The sequence below is a fragment of the Engystomops pustulosus genome, chromosome 5 (genome assembly GCF_040894005.1).
Source record: "Engystomops pustulosus chromosome 5, aEngPut4.maternal, whole genome shotgun sequence".
Lineage (NCBI taxonomy): Eukaryota > Metazoa > Chordata > Amphibia > Anura > Leptodactylidae > Engystomops > Engystomops pustulosus.
The window spans coordinates 30,313,374-30,337,949 of NC_092415.1; the positions used below are offsets into that span (position 1 = coordinate 30,313,374).

The following is a 24,576-nucleotide window of genomic DNA, read 5'->3' on the forward strand; positions in this document are numbered from 1 at the left end:
CTTGCTATCCAACCCCATTGACTTCAATGTAAAACATAACATTGAACATTAAAGGTGCATTGATGTCAATAGGATTTAAAACGGATCCATTCAAACTCCGTTTTTTGCTTCTTAAGCGGAAGTTAGAAACGGAAATTTGAACGGTAGTGTGAACGCTTGTATCAGCTACACTGCAAATATATGGCTACGTTCACACTACCGTCCCTTCCCTTTGTTAAAAAAGTGAAGAATGGAGGTTAACAGAGATTTAACGTAGCAGTTAAAAATCCTGTTGATATCAATGTAAATTTTATGTCATCCATAAGGGTCAGTTTGTCATGGATTCATGCGGGGGTTTTTTTCAAACGGAGGACATAAAATTTACATTGATGTCAATGGGATTTTTAAGTGTTAAACCTACATTCTTTACTTTTTTTTAATGGAGGGCAGTACAGGAGGGTAGTGTGAAATTAGTCTATAACAGATAGAAAGAAAGATAATACATTGGTAGAAAGATAGTTTGATAATAAGATGATAGATCCTTGTCTCCACTGTAACATGTGTTTTAAGATTTTCAATAAAAAAAAAATCATGTCAATTATTAAAAATATCCAATAAGCTACACCAGTACTGTGAACATCAAATGCCATTAATTAATGATTTGTATGTATGTAAGAAATCGGTGCATCAATATACATAAGAATCCCTTTTAGAATCTCATAAAGACACATCAGTCTCCAAAAACACGGGAAACCCCAAGTAATTTACACTTATACAGAGAGTTACCATGAGGGATGATACCTGTGAATTTGTCTTCTTGTATTCTCCACAATTTAACTTTCGGTATCCCAAGCTGATCCAGCTATAATGTCTTATTTTGTACCATAATGTCCCTAATTATAAATCTATTGTAAATCTCTAACCATAGAATAACATGTGCTGGAGCCATGTCTGTAGATGTCATATTATAACTACAATATCAACCCTAAGTGAGTGCTCTGTCTTATATATGTCCTTACACGGAGCTTACAGAGGATTTGTGTTATTACAGCTAGCAGCAAGAATTATATCAGCCTGCAAGAAGATAATAAAATAATATATATCTATATATGGACTGTGGTCAATTGTACTTGATTTTTTTTTTCACAGTTTAAATTATTATTAAAAAAAAAATTGAATAATAATAAATATAAACTAATTAAACTGTATCATTTTGTGTCATGGTGTGCAAATTCTGCAAAGAGCTGACTGCAACAAAGTTCATAGCAGTGTTGTTAATATATATATAAATATATATATTAACAACAGCAATGCACACATATATGTATTGCACGTGATTACTACATATTGTATTACTACAATGAAAGAATACTTATAAATGCAATATTTACATATAATAAATATTATCCTAATCACGTCGAAAAAAAAAGTACTGTTCAATGGATATATTATTACACTAGACAATGCATTAACATATTTAAGTGGAAATGATCCCTATGTTACTGGAACACTGACGGAAACACATTTGGGAAAATAGATGTAGAAATATAGTACGGGGATATTCACACGCGGCGGATTTGTTGCTAATTTTCCTGCTATTGAAATGTATTTAATTCTTGTGCAGAACCCATTACTTAAAGAATAATTCTTATCATATCGGTGTATGAAAATTGCAGAAATGTCGCCAAGAAATCGGCCCCGAATTTAGAGGATAATATCAATGCATAAATGTATTTATTGATATAATAGAGAGAGAGTAATGATCGTTATTCCGGATGTATTATATTATAAAAATAAAATGGCTAATTTTGCATTACTTCAAAGCTACTTTTCGTACTCGAAATAAGGAACATTAAAAAAGTATGCATTGCTATATCTGTTCTGCAATAAAAAAGTATTTGACTCCTAATATTTCCTGTCCCATAATTAATTTATTACTTCAAATCATTGACCCTGTTTATTATTGGGGTGGCTGGAGAAATGCCCCTCTCCATGTTTTTCATAAAAGAAGTGACTAATAGAAGAGGATCCACAGGGAGTGAATAAAACTTGTTCTGCTAAGTAGTGGAAATGAAATCTCCATGTTGGAGGCGTCTAGTATTTCAGTATAATGTCTCTGTTAATGTAATCAGATCTTGTATGGGGGAGGGAAGACTTGATACATTGTATCAGTCTGGATTATAACGCGCATCATTTCATAACAGTAAACAAAAAGAAACGTTTATTTCAAAATAAACCGTTTCCAAACACAACTGCCCCAACGTCCGTTGGTAACTGCAAATCTCATTATTATGCAAAATACCCAGTAGCACAAGATGTGATTGTACGATGTGAACGGTGATCAGCATTCAACCTGATAATCACTGATTTCATATTATTTTTTTAATGCTTTAATGTTTTTTTTTTCTTTTAATTTATTATATGCTGTCCCTGATGACTTGTTTTACACAGTTGAACCACAAAATCCCGAGTCAGTGATGACTCAATAGTCAGCTCTAGATAGTCCTGAGACTATTCCACTATGACAACGCTAATGGGGAACATTCACACACACATAACAAACAGTAAAACTCTCATTAACAAAATAAATCCATGAGAAACTATTGAAAAACATTAGATTTTTATTTTTTGAAATACACTTTTATGGTATTTTCTTCAGAGCAAAAAAAAAAAAAAAAAATTCTGTCCAACTGTGCATCAGAACTTGACAATATTAATAATAAAAAAAAAAAAAAAAAAAAAAATTCCTTATTTACACAGCTCTAAAATGAGCTTTATATCTGTACAAAAGGTGGAGGCTGGCTGGGTAGATGTAGAGTTGTAAAGTCCAGTCCATAAAGCCAAGTCCTTGGGTGCAAGCAAAGTATCCTCCCCTATTCCGGGGAACTGTTGTGTAAGGCTGGGGGTGTGGGTAGGTAGCTGGCTTGGGGGGTGTTCCACTCTAGTAGTCCTGCCTTGGGCTGTGGGTTAGGCTGTGTCTCCGAAGGTCGCAGTTTCTCCTGAATACTTTCCCGCACTGCTCACAATTGTAGGGCTTGATGTCTGTATGGGTAAGAAGGTGAGTTTTCAGGTTACTTCTTTGATTAAAGGTTCTTCCACATGTGGGGCATTTGTGGGGTGATTCCTGTTCAGATTTGAAGCAAGGAAAGGATTAATCCTTTACACCATCTCTCCTTGTCTATTTGTTGATGTTAATATCACTTCTATAGTGTATAAGTCAACTAGGCCCCTGGACCCGCTTTAGAATTATATTACAGGACATGAAAGAACATTCACATCCAGTAGGTTAGTGATTTAGTAAACACAAAAGTCAGTAAAAAATCAGAGTCGGGGGCCTGACGTGAAGATACTAGGCTAAAATATAAAAACTATAACAGGGCCCAAATTCTGACTTTTTGTGTGTCTATGGGGAGGGGTGAACCTAAACTTCCTGCTGCCTGCGGCCCCATTCAGTAGTAATATATCAGGTTATTTTTTAGTAGGTATTTTAAGTAGCATTTAATGCACTGCAGCAAATAATTGCGCCCCTGATGCTGCCCTCCATCTTGCTGCAATTGGTGCTGCATGAGGCAAGAGACTCAACTCGCCTCATGGCTGGTGCACCTCTGCCTAAGGGACATTAGGCACCTGTTAGCACCAATGCTTTGAGTTAACACCTATCTATACACTACCTATAGCTATGGTCATAAAAATAATATATTAGGTCCTTATCCTGGAGCAAGGGGAAGGGGATGTCACATTAAATCATTATATATTTTAAAACCATTAATATTCTATTTTTCCTTTTTTGCAAATAAACTGTAAACAAATCTATGATACTAGGGAAATATGGAAAGTAAACCAGACCTAAAAGTAATCCTATAGCATGTCTGGGGTAGGAAAGTGTGTGTGATGGATGTGAAAAATATATTAAAATGTATTCTTTTCATTTATAACTATTACTTTTATGGGTCAATAACTATAACTATTACTTTTAATGCTGTATATGTTTAAGTTAAAATTAGATAATATAGTAAGAAGTCCAATGTACTTATATTCAATGTGATTGTAGGGGTAACTGAACAGAACAAAGTATTTTCCATGGGTTACAGGGATAACAGAACATAAAAGTTTAAATGTAAAATAGGAAATACATTGAAATGATACATAATATAGATGACAGTTACATACAGTAGTGAAATGAGCAAGAACCTAAGATGTCATCTACTTGTAGGCAGTAAAGGTCTCTGACATCCAATCGGTTACCATGGGCTGTAACCTGTTTATTATGTACATGTAAGTAATGAAATCCTTGTACCTGCATGTGTAAGGTTTTGTGCACCGCCAGGGTCCTCGATTGACAGAATCCCTTTCCACACTCCTGACACTTGAAGGGTTTTTCTTTGGAATGGATATATCTAGTGGAGAAAAAAAAACAAAAAAAATCAATAGTGAAATCTAGGCTTTATCACTATGAACACACACACAGCAGCCACAACAGGGGCCTACTCTACTCTACATCTACTCTACCTTCCCCAGATAGTACTGTGTGCACTGCTGATCTGGGTTCACCTAGTAGGTCACTTGAAAACAGATCAGTGACCCAGATCAAAGACAGATTGCTCTGTGCTAAGAGATTATAATGCAGGAGTGTGACAGGCAAACAGTATACATTGTCCTGCTATTATCTGCAGCAGAACAACGACCTTCACACAAGGCCTTATCTCAATAGCTCCTGTAAATACATTCTCAGTGTGAGGTTACTGCAACAATTTCACTTCACCTGGGTCATAAACCTGCATAAATCAGCCCGGTACATTGAATATTTACTTAGCCCTGGCTAAAATGCAAGATTTACCACTCCAATAAGTAGTACAATGACGCCCACATCACAAGTCATATTTCACAATGGAGGAAGAACTTCCTGGCACAGGAGGAACAAAAACCAATACATAGTGTAGGAAGAACGACGTGAGATTCAGATAGAATATAGATTTTTTGCCATAATTGATTTGTAGTTTGTAGATCATTTATAGAGGGATGACATCATTACCCTAATCTGTCTAAACTAAGAGTCTATAAAATGTTGGACCATTATAATATACAACTCTAGGAGAAGTCTTCAGGTTAAGGTTACATTCAGCAGTAAAAAGTGTGAACTGAGCTAAGACCTTGCATCATATGGGAGTATCTTGTGTTTAAGAATCATTTATTAAAAAATATTGTTAAACACATAATCGCAGGGGCGTAACTTGAGCGGGTGCAGTCACAACTGGACCCAAGAGACCTAGGGGGCCCATATGCTGTACCTTTCTTATATGAGTAGACTAGTACATTATAATCGCGGCCTGGCACACATTTTACACTGGTGCCCAACAGCTTCAAGTTACTCTACTGTATATTTGATTGAGTCAAAGTACATTTTTCACAATACCTGTGGTCTCTCAAATGGTCCTGTCTTCTGAAGGCCTTGTGGCAGATGTCACAGGTGTAAGGTCGTTCATCTGTGTGGGTTCTTTCGTGGATAAGTAAGTTATAGGACTTGGTAAAGTGCCTTCCACAAAACTTGCAAATAAATTCTTTTTTAGTTTTAGATGGTAACCTCCCTCTGGAAGGTTTTCGGTCTGGAGACAATTTGCTGATCTCTGAAATAGGACTACCCAACCCTGGGCTTAGTTTGGAAAGGTCACCTATCTTAGGGGGGTCCTCTTGAGTTGCAGCAATGGCCAAATTGGCAAAGTCAAACCTAGGCCTGTCTTTGTGCAAGGCTGGGATCACATGGGCAATGGTACCCTGTTTGGGGTGGAAGAGATGAGTAGCAAAGGGTAAAGCAGGGAAGGAAAATCTTGCATCCATTAAGCCTTGAGCAGCTGCCATCTCAGTGATGGTGGACCTTGTGATTCCATGTAGGTTAGGATAACCCAAAGTCCAGTGATTCATATGCATGGTCTGTACAGCACTTAGTCCATAAAGTCCCTGTAGATGATCCACAGCTGCTGGAAAGGTATTTACTGCTTGTAAGAAGGAGTAGTTGGTAAGTTGTAGGGAAGGGTGCAGGGGAATTGGAGCTGGCAGGGCCTTGCTACCCATCTTCCAAACTCTTCCAAATCACAGAGCCCAGCACCTGGTATGGTGGAATGGACCGGCTCCAGAGTAAGGACGTTCACTCCACACTGGGTTTCTATGAAAGTGAAGAAAAAAAGAGGGAAAAAGTATATTTATTCACAATGTGTATTTCATTTCCTCGCATATTTTTAAACCAAAGTGATTCAAGACGTGGGAAGAATTCATTTGGCCGCACTAATATAGAGAGAGCGCTGGTCTCCAGAACAATGTTTTCCAAAGGACTTCACCTCTCCTAATTAGAACCAAAAGGATGAAACAGCCTCTGCTTCTTGGACTCAGACCGAAATGAAGAGTCCTTGGAGGCCTTGCCAGACAACTAAGAGATTATTTGTAGGGGGAAGTCTATAAACCAGCAACTACACTGTATAGACAGCAGGCATAGGCAAGATGCAGCACCACCAGCTGGCCCTCCTAGTACTATCACATCCACAGCTGGGACCTCCCATCCAATAACCTTTACTGTACAGTCACATCACAATAGTAATAAAGGGCAATAAATAACATCTCATTTGGAAAAAATAAAATAGTTATAAAAATACAACAAACTTCTACTGCGACACTAAGGTTTTTACAACCTAAACTCTACATCCACCATAGTATACATATTAAAAGTTACTTCATATATTTATATGGGTGTTTTTGCAATATTTTGCTTTAAAATAATGTGTTAATGGGTTGATATTAAGTCCAAACTGAGATGCAGTAGGAGTGTACATGAAAGAAGCGCAGATAAAGCCCACCTATTTATCTTCATCCAACAACAACTCATTCATCAAGGCACTTGGGGGAGAGAAAGGACACACTTTCCTCCAGCACTGCAGGTTCTAAATAAATCCACTTTGCAGCAGATCCCTTCCAGATGGTCCCTGAATAGAAAGCCACACAGGAGGGAGACTACCACTACTGCATCTGCCCAGCTGTCAATTACCAGAGACACTGACCCTGCACCCCACATGAACCCCAGGCACCCAGTCACCAATCTACACCTAACATCACCATCAGCATTCTGTATGATGGCCATGTCCTCTTCATGTAGACACAACACTGCAATGCACAGGTAGTGCACTACTGCAGCCCCCATCATGGCCAGGGATTGCACTACTGTAGCCCCCGTCATGGCCAGGGATTGCACTACTACATCCTCACTTATGCCCATCCATGTACTGTTCTACTACAGCACCCATCACGTCCAGGTACTCCCATCATGGCCAGGGATTGTACTATTGTAGCCCCCATCATGGCCAGGGATTGCACTACTACATCCTCACTTATGCCCATCCATGTACTGTTCTACTACAGCACCCATCACGTCCAGGTACTGCACTACTGCAGCTCCCATCATGGCCAGGGATTGCACTACTACAGCCCTCATCATGCCCAAGTACTGCACTACGGCAACCCCCATCATGCCCATATACTGCTCTACTAAAGCCCCCATTATGCCCTGGTAATGCACTACCACAACCCCAAAAATGCCAAGGTGCTGCTCTAGGCATGCTATTGATCTGTCTCTATCAGGAGGGACTACCACTTAGCAGAATATGCAAGATAAGTAAATACATAGATATTAGATAGACAGATGGTAGACATGCACATTTATCTTACATAGATAGATACATATGAGATAGGTAGGTAGATAAATTGATATTTGAGATATTATTAGACATCTATATTAGACACATTTAGACAAATATATTAGACAAATGGGATTGATAGATAGATAGATAGATAGATAGATAGATAGATAGATAGATAGATAGATAGATAGATAGATAGATAGATAAAAGGCAGCAACAAAATTAAGCAGTCAGGATATTATTCTAATCCTCTCACCAAAAAAGATTTTAATAGTAGATTTCACAAAAAGGCAGTGGAATAAAAGAATCACTGCACATTTTTACTACATGGGAGTGCAGCCTTCGATAGATAGATAGTGTAACACAAAATGAATCCTAATTTCAAAATATTAATTGTACCCAAGTCAGTCTGCACATACACATATGCAGCACTTATAAAACATGATCGTATGGCACAGTATAAGTAGTTATAGGAGTCTATGTACACTGTAAACATCTCTACCATCTATATAATTTTCCACTGTATGAGTATATTACATATCATTATTATATAGCTTCTATATACCTCATCAGTTTTCACGATAATTATTTTTGAACACTTTTCATAAAGGATTTAATTCGATTTCATCCTTCTTAGGATTTTATTCTTTTTATGGAAGCCGATTGTTTATTACATTTTTGAACACACACACATATATATATATATATATATATATATATATAGATATATATATATATATATATACACACAGATACTAGGTAAATAGTACAGGTCACATATCATGGTCCTTCGGAGTTGGTTGCGATCTAATCACAATTGTATACTATAACTTTTTGAAACTTTCTGGTCAGCCAATAAAGGTATCAATCCTTAAGCATTTTTATATTTTTTTTACAAATAAAGTTTTAAACGTAACAGAATATTTTTTAGATATCTCACAGACTACAGATATCTGCAGAACGTGTGATTTTTTTTTTTACAGTAAATTCTGTTTATTGAGCTCAAAGCAATATAAATGGAATAAGTGCAAAATTTCAGAAGTCATTATATACAGATATCATGTAAGATTTCTTATATCTACTGAGATTAACCCTAGATTAAAACTAGTGTCCTACATGAAAACTGAATTATCACGAATACATGAAACATGATCTAGACACTTCTGTCATTCAGTCTTCAGTTACGTTAATATCATTTTAGGATTGATCTCTCATGAATATTTCCTTAAGTAATGAGCGACGACCAAACATAGAAGGTGATTTTTATCTATTCATAATATTCTGATATAAGAAACATAAGAATATAGATTTCCTCATAGAAAAAATAAAGTATCCATTGTAATAATCCATGATGTATTCAATCAGAATAGGATATTTAATAGAATTTTCCCAATTCACAATGATAAGTTTTATCTGGTACACTGTAACGAATAAATGGAAAGAAAAGGACTACTTGCGGGAATCACTGGACACAGATTCAGATATTATTTTAGAAGTGGCATATATACATGAGGATGATATATGTACATAGAGGGCAGTACATAAGGTAGTCTAATAACTAGGGGCTGGTATATATATATACATATATATATAAGATCAATACAGAACACGGTATATAAACAAATATTAACACATAATGTGAATGATACATTGTAATTGTCCCAGCTTGTTTCTAGTCAAAGAGGCCTCGCTCGAGAATTCGGGATCTCTACTAAGAATATGGCATACGAAATAAAGAATACTTGGCAAGTCGTGAATTAATTGCATATTTCATGATTTCCAAATGTGTTTAGAATCTAACTGAAATAATATTGCAGAATTGATTATTTTTGAAACATCTCATCTCATATGCATCTCTTCATAAATACTGACTGATTATCTATGGACCCAGTAAAAAGGTAATTATCTATCTATTATTCTATCTATGTTCTTATATATTGATCTAGTAACTATTTAATATCTATATCTATCTGTTTTATGCATATCCATCCACGTCAAATCTATCTATCTATCCATCTCATATTTATATATATATTTTATCTCACTGCTTTAACTATCTAATATCTAGCTACTTATCTATCTCTAATAGCTATCTATCTATCTATCTATCTATCTATTCATCCTTCTCTCTCTTTCACTCTCTCATATCTATATATATTTTATCTCACTGCCTTATCTATCTCATATCTCTCTCATATTTACATAACTTTTATATCATATATATGTATGTATCTAGCTCTCTCTCATATATATATATATATATATATATATATATATATCACTTCCTTTTCTATTTCATATCTATTGCTAATATGTATGTATGTATCTATCTATCTATCTCATATCAATATATAATTTATCTCAGATCGATTTATTTGTCTTTCTATCTATCTATCACATCTAGTAATGTAAATAACATGTATCCCAGTACACTTGCAGGTCCCCTGACACTGTGTATAGAATCAGTCCTCCATGACTGGTTACATTGTTATTCCTCCCTGTATGTGTCACTTTCTGTAGTTGCACATAAGTCACCATTTGCTGCCCCCTTGCCTTGGCTCTCCATTGCTTCCTTCAGGTGATTAGTAATATGCAGGTACCTGACAAATGCATCCCAGCCCTCCACTACACATCACACGTCTCCTCTAAGTAATTTAATTTCTTCTTGTCATTACCATTGTAATGCTTAACCCCTTCTGTAGATCAGAATATGTGACAGGACTATCTGGGAAGTTTTCCTGGGCTTAGCATTGCCTGTAATCTTCATACAGTCATGTCATGTATTCCTGCCTCCCACACACTGCAATAAGTTACAGAGTTTCATGACTTACCGAGCAAAGCTCTCTGCTCCCAGGGGCCTCAATCTCCGCAATAGATCCTGCTTAGTCTTAGCTCAGTCTTTGCATTAGATCCACACAATTGGTCCACCATGTAAAGTCAGTAGAAGCTCCCCATGCCTGCTCCAGTAGCAGGACTCCGCATGATGCTGTTTTTGGGAGTGCAGGGAGGTCCCCAGTACTCTCTGTTCCCCCTCTCACTTCTCTCCTGCTTTCACTCTTGGTGCAGGTCTGAGATCAGCCTCTCAGATCCATCACATTTCACTCCTGAGTCTCTTGGACTTGTAACCCCGCCCTCCAGCTGCAAACATCTCCCTTCTAGCCCCGCCCACTCAGGGAACGGATCACAGTTCTAACGTTCCATGAATGGGCGGGGATAGAATGTTACAAGTTGTAAAACAGTCGACCACGCCCTTTTAGAACTCTGCAGCTTCTCTATGGCTTGCTGTGTTTACTTCTGTTTGGATAGCAACTAACCCTTAAAGGGACCGCAATTTTTTTTTTTGTTGCTGAACACTATCTAAAGTAGCCTTTCCATTTGGAAACACACCTCCCGCTGGTAAAACCTCTGATTAAAACTCTGATTAGATTCTATGGCAGGGGTGTATTCTGAGAAGAAGGGGTATTGCAGAGCTGGATATGTGTCACTTTTAGCTGGTTGCACTTACATCTTTAAGGTGTGTAATTTTTCACTATTGAGAGATATACTGACTATATCACCTTTAAGACCCATTATTATTACATTAAATGATGGAAGAGGTGGGAGTAGAAAAATACAAGGAGGCAGAGAGCATCATGTTCAATCCTAAAGATCAGACTGACCCTAGAGAATGGGAGCAGCCTCAAGCTCCTTCCAAATGTGAAGCTGATACATTAATAAATGGCAATCGTATGGAAAACACAAGCACAGAAATTGTATCAGTATCTGGAGAAGGAGAAGGGTGTAAGTATTGTCCTTGTAGAGCAAATCCCAACTTGTCCAGAGATAAAAGCTAAATATATAATTTATATAGAAATTATCCATATAAAATCATGAGATGATAGTGATAAATAGTAAACAACATTGTGTAACAATCATTCCTAGTATGTACGATCACAATGTAACTTTCTCCTATGTAAAATGTAACTTCGTGTTATTTTATTGTTTAATAATTTTTATTAGTTTATGTAATGTATTCAATTATGCAACATAATAATAGTAATACTAATAATAAGAATAATAGCAACAAGAATAATAATCACTGCTAATTAATTGAAAGTCATAAAGGCACAACGTCCTCGGCAAAACCTTCTGCGCCTTAAGAATACTAATTTTTTTTTATTTTACATGAAATTTTAGAAAACAATAACAGGGTTATTATTACTATTCTTATTTAATTTGGATTTATTTAACATGATTTTTAATGTATCCGTAGTATTTTAGGTGTGAAGATCACCTGTCATACTTAATGAAAGGTTTGGTTTGAAAATGGGGATCTTCTCATTTTGAAGAGTTTTCGTTGGAAAACAGGGCGGTGGGTTTATAATAGTTTTGGAAAATAATGAAAATGAGAAATAACTGAAAGAGAAGAGAAGGGAAGCAACGGGGGATGGAAGAAACCTGCAGAAAGTGATCGTGAAACTGATTTTATAGATAGATGTAGATATAATATGGATGTAACATGGATGTAATAGACAACGGGTCAACACAAAATTATAGAATAGTTTTGTAAATTTCCAAATGTACACACACACACATATATATAGTATATACATATATATTACGGTATCTTGTTATTTATTGGTAAAGGTTCTTACTAAAGTATAGGTAATAAGAGCAATATATATTATATATATATATATGCACAAATATAAATATACACAAGTATAAGTAGTAGTGTTGTTTACACACTATTAATATTTACTCCTTTTTAACAATATATATACTTACTACTGCTAAATGTTGCAAATACATACTACTTTTGAGTAATACTCTTACTAGTAACGTGTAGAATATTATTACAGATGATACATGCTAATGAATATTGACATTACTACCAATAACCAATACATACATAAATACCACTACTGCTAATAAACCAGACATATATAAATATTACTAATGTGGTAATAAATAATACTTCTACTTATTAGTAATTTGTTACTAGTAAGTTCTAGAATACTACTAGCAATACATACACACTACTAAATATTAATGCTTCTTCTGCTAATAAACTGTACATTCATGCTCAAACTCAGTATTAATTATTTAAATAAACAATAAATACATACTACCACAACGTTTTTATTCAATATAACTACTAATAGGAGAAAAATGTACACATACTACTACTATACAATATATACATAAATAAATACTACAACTTCTAAGTGTAGGTACTTAATGTTATAAATGTCACTGCTGCTTCTATTCCTAATATAATTGCTTATACAGTACTTATCTCCTTATATAGACCATAGTGTTTGCTGGTCATGCTTCAGCTCTGCTTTATCATCATGTATATGGCATGTACATTATAACTCTACAGAGCAGTGGGTAGTGATCAGGTCAGTAGCCATGTGGAGATGAATGTGACACAATCCATTCCTATTGGATACATTGTATTCCTTGTTTGCATGTGAAGAGTTAAATAGTAAGCAGGACAAGTAACTATAATGTCACTTTAATAGGACACAGGGGGGAACTTTATTCCCCCCAGGAGAGTGATCACTCAGCTGGACCCAGTGCACTGGATAGAAATCCCACATTGGGGATGTCAGGTTTGGGGTCATCCTGGTTATGTTGGAAAGAACAGTTTCAACATAGATAACTCATTGCATATATATTATAAATCATCATCTATAATAAGAGCAGATCATAGGGGATGGGATATACACAATACACACAGTTTAGACTGGAGTCCTTAAAAGAAAGGGCAGTAGTTCCCCTCCTCTAAATCCTCCTCTCTTATGTGGGGGGATGATACATGAAAGCTGGGATTTGTACTATAATCTCAGATTTTTATAGACACATCAAAGGCTTAGGACATGTGTACAGGAGAGTGTCCTGATGTTGTATTTAACTGCCTGGATTACCAGGGTGATGCACCTTGATCTCTTTACACTACAGATCCTGTTCTCTATAGGGGTTGCCTTAGATTATTCTCTGTGCATTGCTTATGCTCTGATTATAGATATAACACTATAAATCCCATTCAGAGAAAATAGTGTTCAAGTGATGATCTCTAGTAGGTTCAACAGGACACTTCTGTTGTATATGGACTCCTAGACCACACAGCAGGTAGAGTAACACACATGTTCCCCATCCATAGGGGCAGCTCAGCCATCATATATCTCATTCATACTAGATCTCTCCTTAATAGTTTGTATGTTTTAAAGGAACTTTCAGGTTTATTTGTTCTTATTAAACTGTTGATCCCACACACCAAGAACCCAGCATGTGTCCATTGCCTCTAAATATAGAGCACAGGACCTTGATGTATAGATGGGTTTACCTTCATGAGATGTAGCTAGAATATAAGAGTCAGATCTCAATGTAAAGGCTTATTCACACATCAGTTGTTTTAATAAGCAATTTGCAAGGATAGGGCGACCTTTTGTAGTCTTCGTTGAAAAATATTTTGGAGCATGTCCCATTTATTGCACATTTGCAACTGGGTATGAAAAAAAAATTATAATTGATCAACGGATGCCATACAGATGTGAAAAAGAAAGGCCATAGAATTCTAAGGATTCTAAATTCCTTAAAATCCATGGATAGCACAATGAAAAGAAAAACGGAGGAGTGAATAAACCTTAGGCTAAGTTCACACTACTGTTCAAACCTCCGTTAAAAATGTAAAGAATGGAGGTTTAATGCACTGATTAAAAATCCATTTACATCAATTCCAATTTTATGTCATCTGTTATGTTTAGTTAGACAGGTATCAGTTTTTTTCAGGCATGTGTTTACCAGACATACGGTTTTATCAAACGGAAAAAAGTACTCCAGCCACCGTCATTTCTTCCGTCAAAAAAGACCCAAAAAACGCATGGATAAAGGATGCCTGCCAAACTGTACGTAACAGATGACATATAATTTACATTTAACAGATACAATAAATCTCCATTCTGTACTTTGTTTTAACTTAGGTAAGGAACAGAGGTTTAAATGGTAGTGTGAAGTGAGCCCAAGCCTAAAAGCGGTTTTAGGATTGTTTTGCAGCAGGTACAGAGTTTAGGGAGTTAATAAGGGAGCATCCAGTAAAAGGGGGGCTGATAATATCATGTGCACTGGTGGTTGTATAGATATATCAGGGTTGTGTGTACAATGGCAGTGTAAACAGTGTGCTAGCTGCTGGTAAGTACACAGACACCGACTGTAACACTTCTAGGATGTGTTAAACACTTCCCTTTGTTCAGAAATCACAGATCCCAGCAGGGAGTTATTGACAGAGTGCTCTATTATGGAGAGAGAAAGTGTGTCTGTGTATAGGACAATGGTAACCAACCTGCAGCTATCAGCCCCAAGATGCTGGTGGTTGTAGTACCACAACAGATGGTGGATCTACAGAGAACAAATCAGGGCAGATGTCATGTTTTCTTCCATTATCTCTATATACCAAAACATGTTGTATAGTTGCTTTATCAATAGTTATGTAAATAGTTATGTACAGTAATCTGTAAAAATTAGGGTTAGGGGTTAAACTGAACAAAACTGCCTTGTTTGCGATTGATTTAGCCCAAGTCATTGGATCAGACTGTGATAGAGCTCAAGCCAGGGTCACCAATAGATAAGCAGATTGTAGAATAGATTATATTACATCTCATGGAGCAAAGGTATTGCATCTGCAAGCTGAAGTGGTTGTAAAACTACACTGCCAAAGTAGGTTTATGCTGGGGTTTCTAGTTCTACAAACCAAAAGTGACATATCTCATCATAATTAAAATAGATTGTAAGCTCTTGCGAGCAGGACCCTCATTCCTATTGTGTTATCTGACCACGTTTTTGTCTTATTTTTGTCTGTATAAGGACCCCTTAATATGTACAACGCTGCAGAATATGTTGGTGCTATGTAAATTTGATTTATTATTGTTTAGTCCACACTACTTTTTCTTACCTCAGTGAAAAGAAAAGTAAAGAGCGGAGGTTTAACCCAAAAATCTCATTGACATCAATGTACATTTGATGTCTTCTGTTCCGTTATGCACACGTTTTTTGGCTACAACACTTTTCCTCCGCATCGATAACGGATACCTCCCTAACTGATTATAACGGATGACATAAAATTTACATTGATGTTAATTGGATTTTTAAGTGATATGTTAAATCTCTGTTCTTTACCTTTATTTAACAGATGTAAGAAACAGAGGTTTGAAGGTAGAGGTAGTGTGAATTTAGGCTTAGATTAATATTCTGGAATCTTGTCTGCACCTTATGCTGGGGAATATGTTGACGCTTTTATAAATAATAATAATAATAATAATAATAATAATAATAATAATGATAATAATAAAAAAAAAAGTCTTTATTGTTTTGTTTAATATTCTGTAATTTTCTGCACGTTGTAAAGTGCTGGGGAATATGTTGGTGCTATTTAAATAAAGGTTATTATTGTGACATCCATGACTTTTAAGTGCAGGGAAATTCCCTTTGTTCATTCCTAGTTATATCTGCAGAAAAGGGCACAGCTATTTAGAGGGGGCATAGATGCTGAGAGTGTCTGCCATCTCTGCAGGAGGCTGACATAGAGATGACTCTGGAAGTACCTTGGACACAGACATGGAACAAGTAGGGGGAAGGGGGCAGCTCTAAAGCCTGAACATGAAGAACTGGAAGAGCTGCAGCGCCACCTGGCGGACACAGCCCGTACCTGTGCTGCACACTAATGAGAGGGTCCCTGCTGTGGGACTCAGTCAGTGGTTTTGCTGATTGCACATTATGAAACCTGAACAATGTAACTAGATCCGGATTCTATTAATAGGAAAGAACATAAGACTCTCCGCAGACATGAGGATCTCTGCTTGGAGCAGACAACACGGTAGAAAATAATTAACGAGTCAATGTAATATTTAATTTGATTACATGTGAACAGTAAATTAAGAGGAAAGGGGACAGCGCCAGGACATTTACAGATCTGGCTTACACCAAGATACAGATCACTGCAAGTCAGTGGTTTTATGTGCTGGTGAATAGTTAAAGGGAACCTACCACCACAAATCTACCTATAAAGGTAGATTGGGTGGTAGGTGGATCAATGGGACGTGAGGAGAGCCCTTTTAAGGGCTAATCCTCACGTCCCTGCACTTTTTTAATAACTTTAATTTGGTATTTATTCAAATTTACTTATGTGGCTACCGGGGCGTGGAGTAGCCGCATATGAGATTACAGGAGGCGGCTACTCCACGCCCCGGTAGCCATTTTACCCCTCCTACTCACCCATCTTCGGCGCGCAGCTCCGTGTAGCTGCGCGCCCTCGTCCGGCGATCCTGCCGTCTGCGCATGCGCAGAAGAGCAGGCCCGCGCCTGTTTCGGAGTTGTGACCGCGCAGGCGCGGGCCTGCTCTTCTGCGCATGTGCAGACGGCAGGATCGCCGGACGAGGGCGCGCAGCTACGCGGAGCTGCGCGCCGAAGATGGGTGAGTAGGAGGGGTAAAATGGCTACCGGGGCGTGGAGTAGCCGCCTCCTGTAATCTCATATGCGGCTACTCCACGCCCCGGTAGCCACATAAGTAAATTTGAATAAATACCAAATTAAAGTTATTAAAAAAGTGCAGGGACGTGAGGATTAGCCCTTAAAAGGGCTATCCTCACGTCCCATTGATCCACCTACCACCCAATCTACCTTTATAGGTAGATTTGTGGTGGTAGGTGCCCTTTAACAAGCAGCAGCCCTTTACTTGTTGTGAAAGCACAACTCCCTGTATGCTGGAAGCTGTATATAAGTAATATCTGGGGTCCTGCTGGCCCCCTATATACTCAGTACAGGGGGGGATCATGTGGCCAACAAGTAACCGTGGGGCCCCAACAGTAAAACTTGGGCTTAATTCCACTGTGGCCTCCTTCATTCATGGGATAATACACAAAGTGATGTCACAGCACAGGTATAACACACACAGTGATGTCACAGTACAGAGATAATACACACAGTGATGTCACAGTACAGAGATAATACACACAGTGATGTCACAGTACAGAGATAATACACACAGTGATGTCACAGTACAGGGATAATACACACAGTGATGTCACAGTACAGGGATAATACACACAGTGATGTCACAGCACAGGGATAATACACACAGTGATGTCACAGTACAGGGATAATACACACAGTGATGTCACAGCACAGGTATAATACACACAGGGATGTCACAGCACAGGTATAATACACACAGGGATGTCACAGCACAGGTATAATACACACAGGGATGTCACAGCACAGGTATAATACACACAGGGATGTCACAGCACAGGTATAATGCATACAGTGATGTCACAGTACAGGTATAATACATACAGTGATGTCACAGCACAGGTATAATACACACAGGGATGTCACAGTGCAGGTATAATACACACAGGGATGTCACAGCACAGGTATAATACACACAGGGATGTCACAGTACAGGTATAATACACACAGGGATGTCACAGCACAGGGATAATACACACAGTGATGTCACAGTACAGGGATAATACACACAGTGATGTCACAGTGCAGGGATAATACACACAGTGATGTCACAGCACAGGGATAATACACACAGTGATGTCACAGTACAGGGATAATACATACAGTGATGTCACAGTACAGGGATAATACACAGTGATGTCACAGTACAGAGATAATACACACAGTGATATCACAGTACAGGGATAATACACACAGTGATGTCACAGTACAGGGATAATACACACAGTGATGTCACACCATAGGTATAATGCACAAAACGATGTCACAGTGCAGGTTTAATTCACACAGCGATGTCACAGTACAGGTATAATACATACAGTGATGTCACAGCACAGGTATAATACACACAGTGATGTCACAGTACAGGTATAATACACACAGTGATGTCACAGCACAGGTATAATACACACAGGGATGTCACAGCACAGGTATAATATGCCCCACTGGGGCAAATACATAATAAATATGTGTGCAAGTGCCAAACATGTTCCTTATAGTGCAAACTTAGACAAAAAACTGGTGCGGATTCGATGATATATCTGGGCCAATTATGTCAAAGTGCAGGAAAACTAAACAATGATGTCGCAGTACAGAGAATATACACAGTGATGTCACAGCACAGGGGTAATGCACACAGTGATGGGAGAGTACAGCGATAATACACAATGATGTCACAGTACAGGGGAACTAAACACAGCGGGGGTTATTTATTAATAGGTAAATCAGAACATGCCCCCAGTACATAGGTAAGCCAGTACATGCCCTCAGTACATAGGTAGTCCAGCACATGCCCCCAATATATAGGTTGCCCAGCACATGCTCCCAAAGGGTGGGAGGTGTGGGTGGTGCAATCACCTTCCTTCACCTACCCCTCATCCTGGCCCTGAGTACAAGGAGATGTCATAGCATAGGAATAATACACATAATGATGTCACAGTACAGGGATAATATAAAAACAGATGTTACAGGGGTAATGCACACAGCAATGTCACAGTACATGGATAATACACACATTGATGTCACAGGACAGGAATAAAACACAATGATGTGACAATACAGAGATTATACACAAAGCCACAGTACAGGCATAGTATACACAGTACCGGGAGAATGAACACAGTGGCCACATTTATTAAAGCCCTTGCACCAATTTTTTGTCTGCACGTCGTTCTTTTCAATGCAAACAGCTTGGGCAAAGTGTTGTGGCTGCACTACATCTGCCGCAACACAAAATTCTGCATTGAAAGGGAAGTTCTGGTCAGACTGTGCGCCACATTCACCATGCCCTATCTTAAAGGGCATCTACCACAAGGATGAAGGATTGTAAACCAAGCACACTGACACACTGGTTTGTGCCCCCCAGGATCTGATCTTCTTTATGGTTCTATACCCTTGTTTTTAAAAAACAAACACTTTAATCTATGGAGCCTGGAGCCCATCGGGCTCATTTGCATAATTTTAAAAGCCCTTAGTATGTCGGTGTTCTTGGTTTACAATTCTTCATCCTGGTGGATGTATTGTGATGTCACATTACATTTTTGGTTAGTTACAAATATAATACAGTACAATGTATCCGCATTTTGCTTGCTATCTTCTCCCGATTTTTTCAGCACAATGAAAAAAGGAATTTTTTGTAACTTTTTTTTTCTATTTTTCGCTCATGTAATTGCTTTTTCTAATTACTTATTATTGTAAAAATAAAGCTGATTGCAACAGTCTATGGGGAATACTCACAACTCTTTCCCAAAAATTTTTCTGACCTTGTCTTAACCCTATAATTACCAAAGGTGTTTCCCTTCAAATGACTGGGTCGGAATTCACATTTTCTCACGAACGGGATATTTAACTCCTGTCTGCGCTACCTTTCCAGTATTATTTGGACTTTATGGGGCAAAGTTTGTAAACCCTAGACATTACATCCTGCTACTTTATTAGTATTATTTATTATTATGAGTATTTCTAACACAAACACAGACATTGGGACTTATTTACTAAGGGTCCGCAGATCGCACTTTCGTAGGATTTTCGAAGTTTTCGGGATTTGCGCTTCTGTGACATGTATTTAACTGGGGATTGTGACACACGCGATCGGATTTTGGCGCAGCTGCGCAGGCTTTCATGTGACAGAAATCAGGGGGCGGGCCGTCGCACGATCAGACTGATTCGGACTGAGCGCGGGATTTAAGATTCTAATTGTGTCGCAAGACAATGCACTTACATGCACCAGGAAGAAGAAGGTGAACTCCGTTGGACCTGAGCGGGGAAGCGACAAGTACATTTTTGTAAATAATTGTAGTAGACTTTATGGGGGTCATTTATCATACACCGGTGCTCGTGCACTTCTATATGATAGCCCTGCCGCCCCTCTCCCCTCTCTGGCGCAACTGGATACATCAAGAGGCTTAGGCAGCGTTCCTGTCCCCGCGCAGGCCCACTCCCCCGCTCGTGCCCGCCTTCACACCTTCCACCTGGCGTGCAGCTGGTGTAAAGGGGAAAATAATTGCAAATGCAAGCGATGCTACACTTGTGTTCTGGGGCAGAATCCCTAATAAATAAACCCCCATAAGTAATGGGGGCTTTGGACAATAAAAGATGTCAATATTTCTTTACCTGTACCACACCCTTCATGAGCGGTCAAGGTAAAAAAAAAAAAAAAATTGCCAGGGTATGAGGGTGTGAATGGAAAGTTTTTTTTTTCATAACTAAACACAAAAGATATCATCCAAATTTTTAAGCTAATTTGAAGTACAATGGGGGGATTTACTAATTGTGCCGCAAGGACGACTGTCAGCATCGGAGATCAGTCTCCGCAAAGCACAGCCCGATGTATTAAAGTGGTGCACGGCTGTTAGTGATTACTGGGTAGACGGAACTAATCAGTCGTGCGCCAGAAAAATGCCGACAGTAATGAAGTGTGCGACCAAATGTTACATGCACTGCGCCTTAATTTTGCTCTCAGACCAATTTTTTCCTGGTCTATTGTGCGCCTAAATTTTCAGCTAAAAATGCTGGCAAGATACACATAGATATGGAGGATAATGTGGAAACGTTAGGCCACGCCCACTTGCAAAAAATAACGCCTTTTTTTGGGCGCAGATACGATAATACATGTCCCCCAATGTGTCATGAGAAAACAATCTCAAAATCCCCTGGATATCTCACAGCGTTCCAAAGCTTTAACCACTTAGTGACACAGGGTAGATTTGAAAAATGGTGCCGCATCCTAGAGGCCAAAATAGGCTGAGTCCTGAAGGGGTTAAGACATAACCAAACTACAGTGTGGTATCTCAGAGATTGTTCTGACCAAAAGCAAAAAAAGGATCTGTCGTCGGGACCACAAAGGGAAAGTCGTAAAAACAAAACCCATCAAAAAAAGACGCAACTTCATTTTTTTGCCACCACATTTGGAATTTTCTTCCAAATTCCAAATACGTGGCATAGAAGTAGGAAGTACAATTTGTCTGGCAGATATCAAGATGGCTTATGGAAGTTGATGGAGTGAAAATTGGAATGGTAAAATTCACAAAAAAAACTGTTCTTGCTTATCCGTTTGTTCCTTCACAGGTCCTCCAGTAATTGCTGTCGCAGTTTTGGCCAATCTGTTTTCCCATTACACATTATTTAGGGTGATGCGACACATGGTGTTTTGAACCGTTTTTGGTCCGTTTTTAAGCAGTCCGTTAAAAAACGCATGCGTTTTTTGAAAAAGCATTGGTTTTTGACAGGTTTTACTAATTATCTTAATTAAAACTGGTAAAAACGGATGCGGTTTAAGAAAACGCATGCATTTTTTGACGGATTGCTTAAAAACGGACCAAAAACGGACTATGTATGGCATCACCCTCATCCTTTGTTGCAAGGAGAGGGAGACAAGTTATTGAGGAACACTTTGTGTTTGCAGAATGAAATCATCCTTGGTGTCAACAAACAATTTTTTTTTTTTAGCTTGAAATTTTCTAACTTCTAACTTCTGATTTCTAACAAATTAGAGAAGTCAGTGGTCGTCCCTTAGTCATTTCCTTAATTGTACGAATTAATTAAAAGCAAACGTCTGTCCATTCCACTGGAGCATACCTCAGCTTCAATGGATATGAGTAATAAACCAGGACTTCAGTGGCAGGAGTGTGGTTAACGAAACAAAAATATGTCACATACCAAAGGATGGAAAACAAGAGATGACAGCATCTGAATGGTGAATATATTGTAACCATTAGTAATAACTTAAAGGGTTGTTCTCATTTCAGCATATTAGTGTTATTGTTTGTTTAAAGTTATGCATTTTTCAAATATAGTTTCTGTATCAATACCTCACTGTTTTTTAGATCTCTGCTCGCTGTCCTGCTTTTGATGGCTCCTATGTTTCCTTCCAGTGGACAGAATGGGGCTTATTAACTATCGGCGCACTTTCGGCTGATTTTCGAATTTTTGGGGATTTGCGCCACTGTGACAGGTATTTAACTGGGGATTGTGTCCCACGTGACCAGCTTCCATGCAACACAAATTGGGGGGGCGTGCTGTCGGACGATCCGACTGATTCAGACTCAGTGGGGGATTTAAGATTCAATTTGTGTCGCAAGACAATGCACTTACATGAACCAGGAAGAAGAAGGTGAACTCCGGCGGACCTGAGTGGGGAAGCAACACATGCAGGATATCGGCGCACGATATTTGTGAATCGCGGCAGATGTGCTTTCCTGTCGGACAATGCACTTTCGGAGATCGTGCAGGATGGGTAAGTAAATGTGCCCCAATCTATCCATGGTCAAGCAGGTGCACGGCTCATTATATCACAGAGTAATCAGAGCTGTGTGATATAACGAGCTGTGCACCTGTGTGACCATGGTCAGATTTCTGTCCACTGGAAATAAACAATGATGCTTTCTATAGAATGACAGCAAGCAGAGATCTAGAAAACTGTGAGGAGTTGATACAGAAAGTATATTTCAAAATTGCATAACTTTTCATTATACAAACGATATCATTTCTGTGCTGAAATGGGAACACCCCTTGGTGTTAAGAAAATGGACATGCAATATTCCCCCCTAAGCAGCACCATTCTTGTCTCTTGGGCTACATTCACACCTCATTTTCTTCAAACACTTAATAGGGGGAATTTATTAAAGCTTTTGTGCCTATTTTTGAGCAGTCCCTGTTTTTTTTTTTTAATTTTGCGCCGGTTGTGACAGATTTACAGAAAGCTCCTGGCGTGTAGCCATAGACATATACTGGCAGGTGGGGACATCCTTTTTGCTTCTGTCTTCCAAATATATTATGTATGTTGTGCAAAAAGTATGTAAAGATATTCAGCAAGATTTGTCCCTCCATCCTGTTCTCTCCTGCTTAACTATGTACAGTACATTGTAAGGGATTAGGCTCGGGATCGTCGTCTCCTGGGGTAGACGGGCACAATTCACCAGAACTCCAGTAAATTCATAGTCCACAATGTGCGATTTGGGTACAACTTACCGCAGACAGTTTTATTCGGCAGTAATACAGAACAAATAAAACATCAAAGTAAACTCACCAGGTGCAGGCCTACTGACCGGTACCCGAAAAACTCAAAGTATCAGTTCACTGCCACAGCCCCACAGGCCTTTGGCACAGCCTGTATCTTCCCCAGGGTGGCGCCATTGTGGAAAGTCTGCACCAGGTAATTATTCAGGACTTCCAGCTGGATGCAAATGACTCCTAATTAATGGTAGAACACCCAGCTTTCCCACTTCCATCCAGCTTTCCATTGGGCACCATCCTCATTCTACACCCAAATCTACTGTAGTGGCAGCTACCCTGCCACACCATGTGCAGTGAAAGTATTGCACCAATCACCCGGACCCCGCTGAGCATATGCTCAGGTAGGTCCACAGTAATGTAACTGTTCATTGGCTGCTGCTGCCAATTTTTTTTTTTTTTTTTTTTTTTTTGGAGGGGGATTTACAATGTATTCTTCTGTAAGTGCATATGTTGGGATGCATCTTTGCCCCACATTGTAAGGACAAGTTGGGAGTCCTCCTGACGTATCCTTAGAAATGGATGGCAATCATGCAGTCTGAACCCACCCTTAGATGTGTCTGGTAGAGCAGTTTAGTACCGTTCACTTTAGTTAAAGAAAACCTACCATGAGGAACCATTCATCATAAGTAAATCTGATGGTAGCTGCCTCCTGCCTGCCTGCCTCTGCCCTAATCTGTAATTTAATAATCCTGGAACCTAACCGAACTTGTTCAAAACTTTACTTTAGTAATATGTAGATTAACTGCTACTGGGACGTGTACTAGCCTGGCCGAGCACTGGGAGCTAGGGCTAAACCACGCCCCAGTAGCCTCTGCAGTTAATTTACATATTACTAAAATAAACTTTTAAACAAGTTAGGTTCCAGGATTATTACATTACAGATCAGGGCAGA

At 38.6% G+C, this 24,576-nt stretch overlaps 1 protein-coding gene across 3 annotated transcripts; it reads right to left on the reverse strand.

Moving 5' to 3' along the window:
* Positions 1-2,686: 2,686 nt before the first annotated feature.
* Positions 2,687-22,905, reverse strand: OSR2 (odd-skipped related transciption factor 2). 3 transcript variants are annotated; one of them, XM_072151505.1, is made up of 4 exons: positions 22,764-22,905; positions 5,393-6,139; positions 4,277-4,376; positions 2,687-3,103 (listed from the first exon to the last, which is right to left on the reverse strand). In XM_072151505.1, the coding sequence occupies exons 2-4, from the start codon at positions 6,046-6,048 to the stop codon at positions 2,921-2,923; spliced, it is 939 nt and encodes a 312-aa protein (XP_072007606.1). In that variant the 5' UTR covers positions 6,049-6,139; positions 22,764-22,905; the 3' UTR covers positions 2,687-2,920. The 3 variants fall into 3 exon arrangements, with proteins under 3 accessions (XP_072007606.1, XP_072007605.1, XP_072007607.1); XM_072151504.1 differs by lacking the exon at positions 22,764-22,905 and adding an exon at positions 10,493-10,814; XM_072151506.1 differs by lacking the exon at positions 22,764-22,905 and adding an exon at positions 10,493-10,805 and having other exon boundaries at positions 2,688-3,021.
* Between the last annotated feature and the right edge of the window lie 1,671 nt (positions 22,906-24,576).

Bases quoted from the DNA above. Each gene is read 5' to 3' on its own strand.
- OSR2 (XM_072151505.1), bottom strand. From the start codon at position 6,048: ATGGGTAGCAAGGCCCTGCCAGCTCCAATTCCCCTGCACCCTTCCCTA. The intron at 4,377-5,392 runs GTATTGTGAAAA...TTTCTCCACTAG, and splicing joins GACCATTTGAGAGACCACAG to ATATATCCATTCCAAAGAAA. The intron at 3,104-4,276 runs GTACAAGGATTT...AAATCTGAACAG, and splicing joins ACAAAACCTTACACATGCAG to GAATCACCCCACAAATGCCC.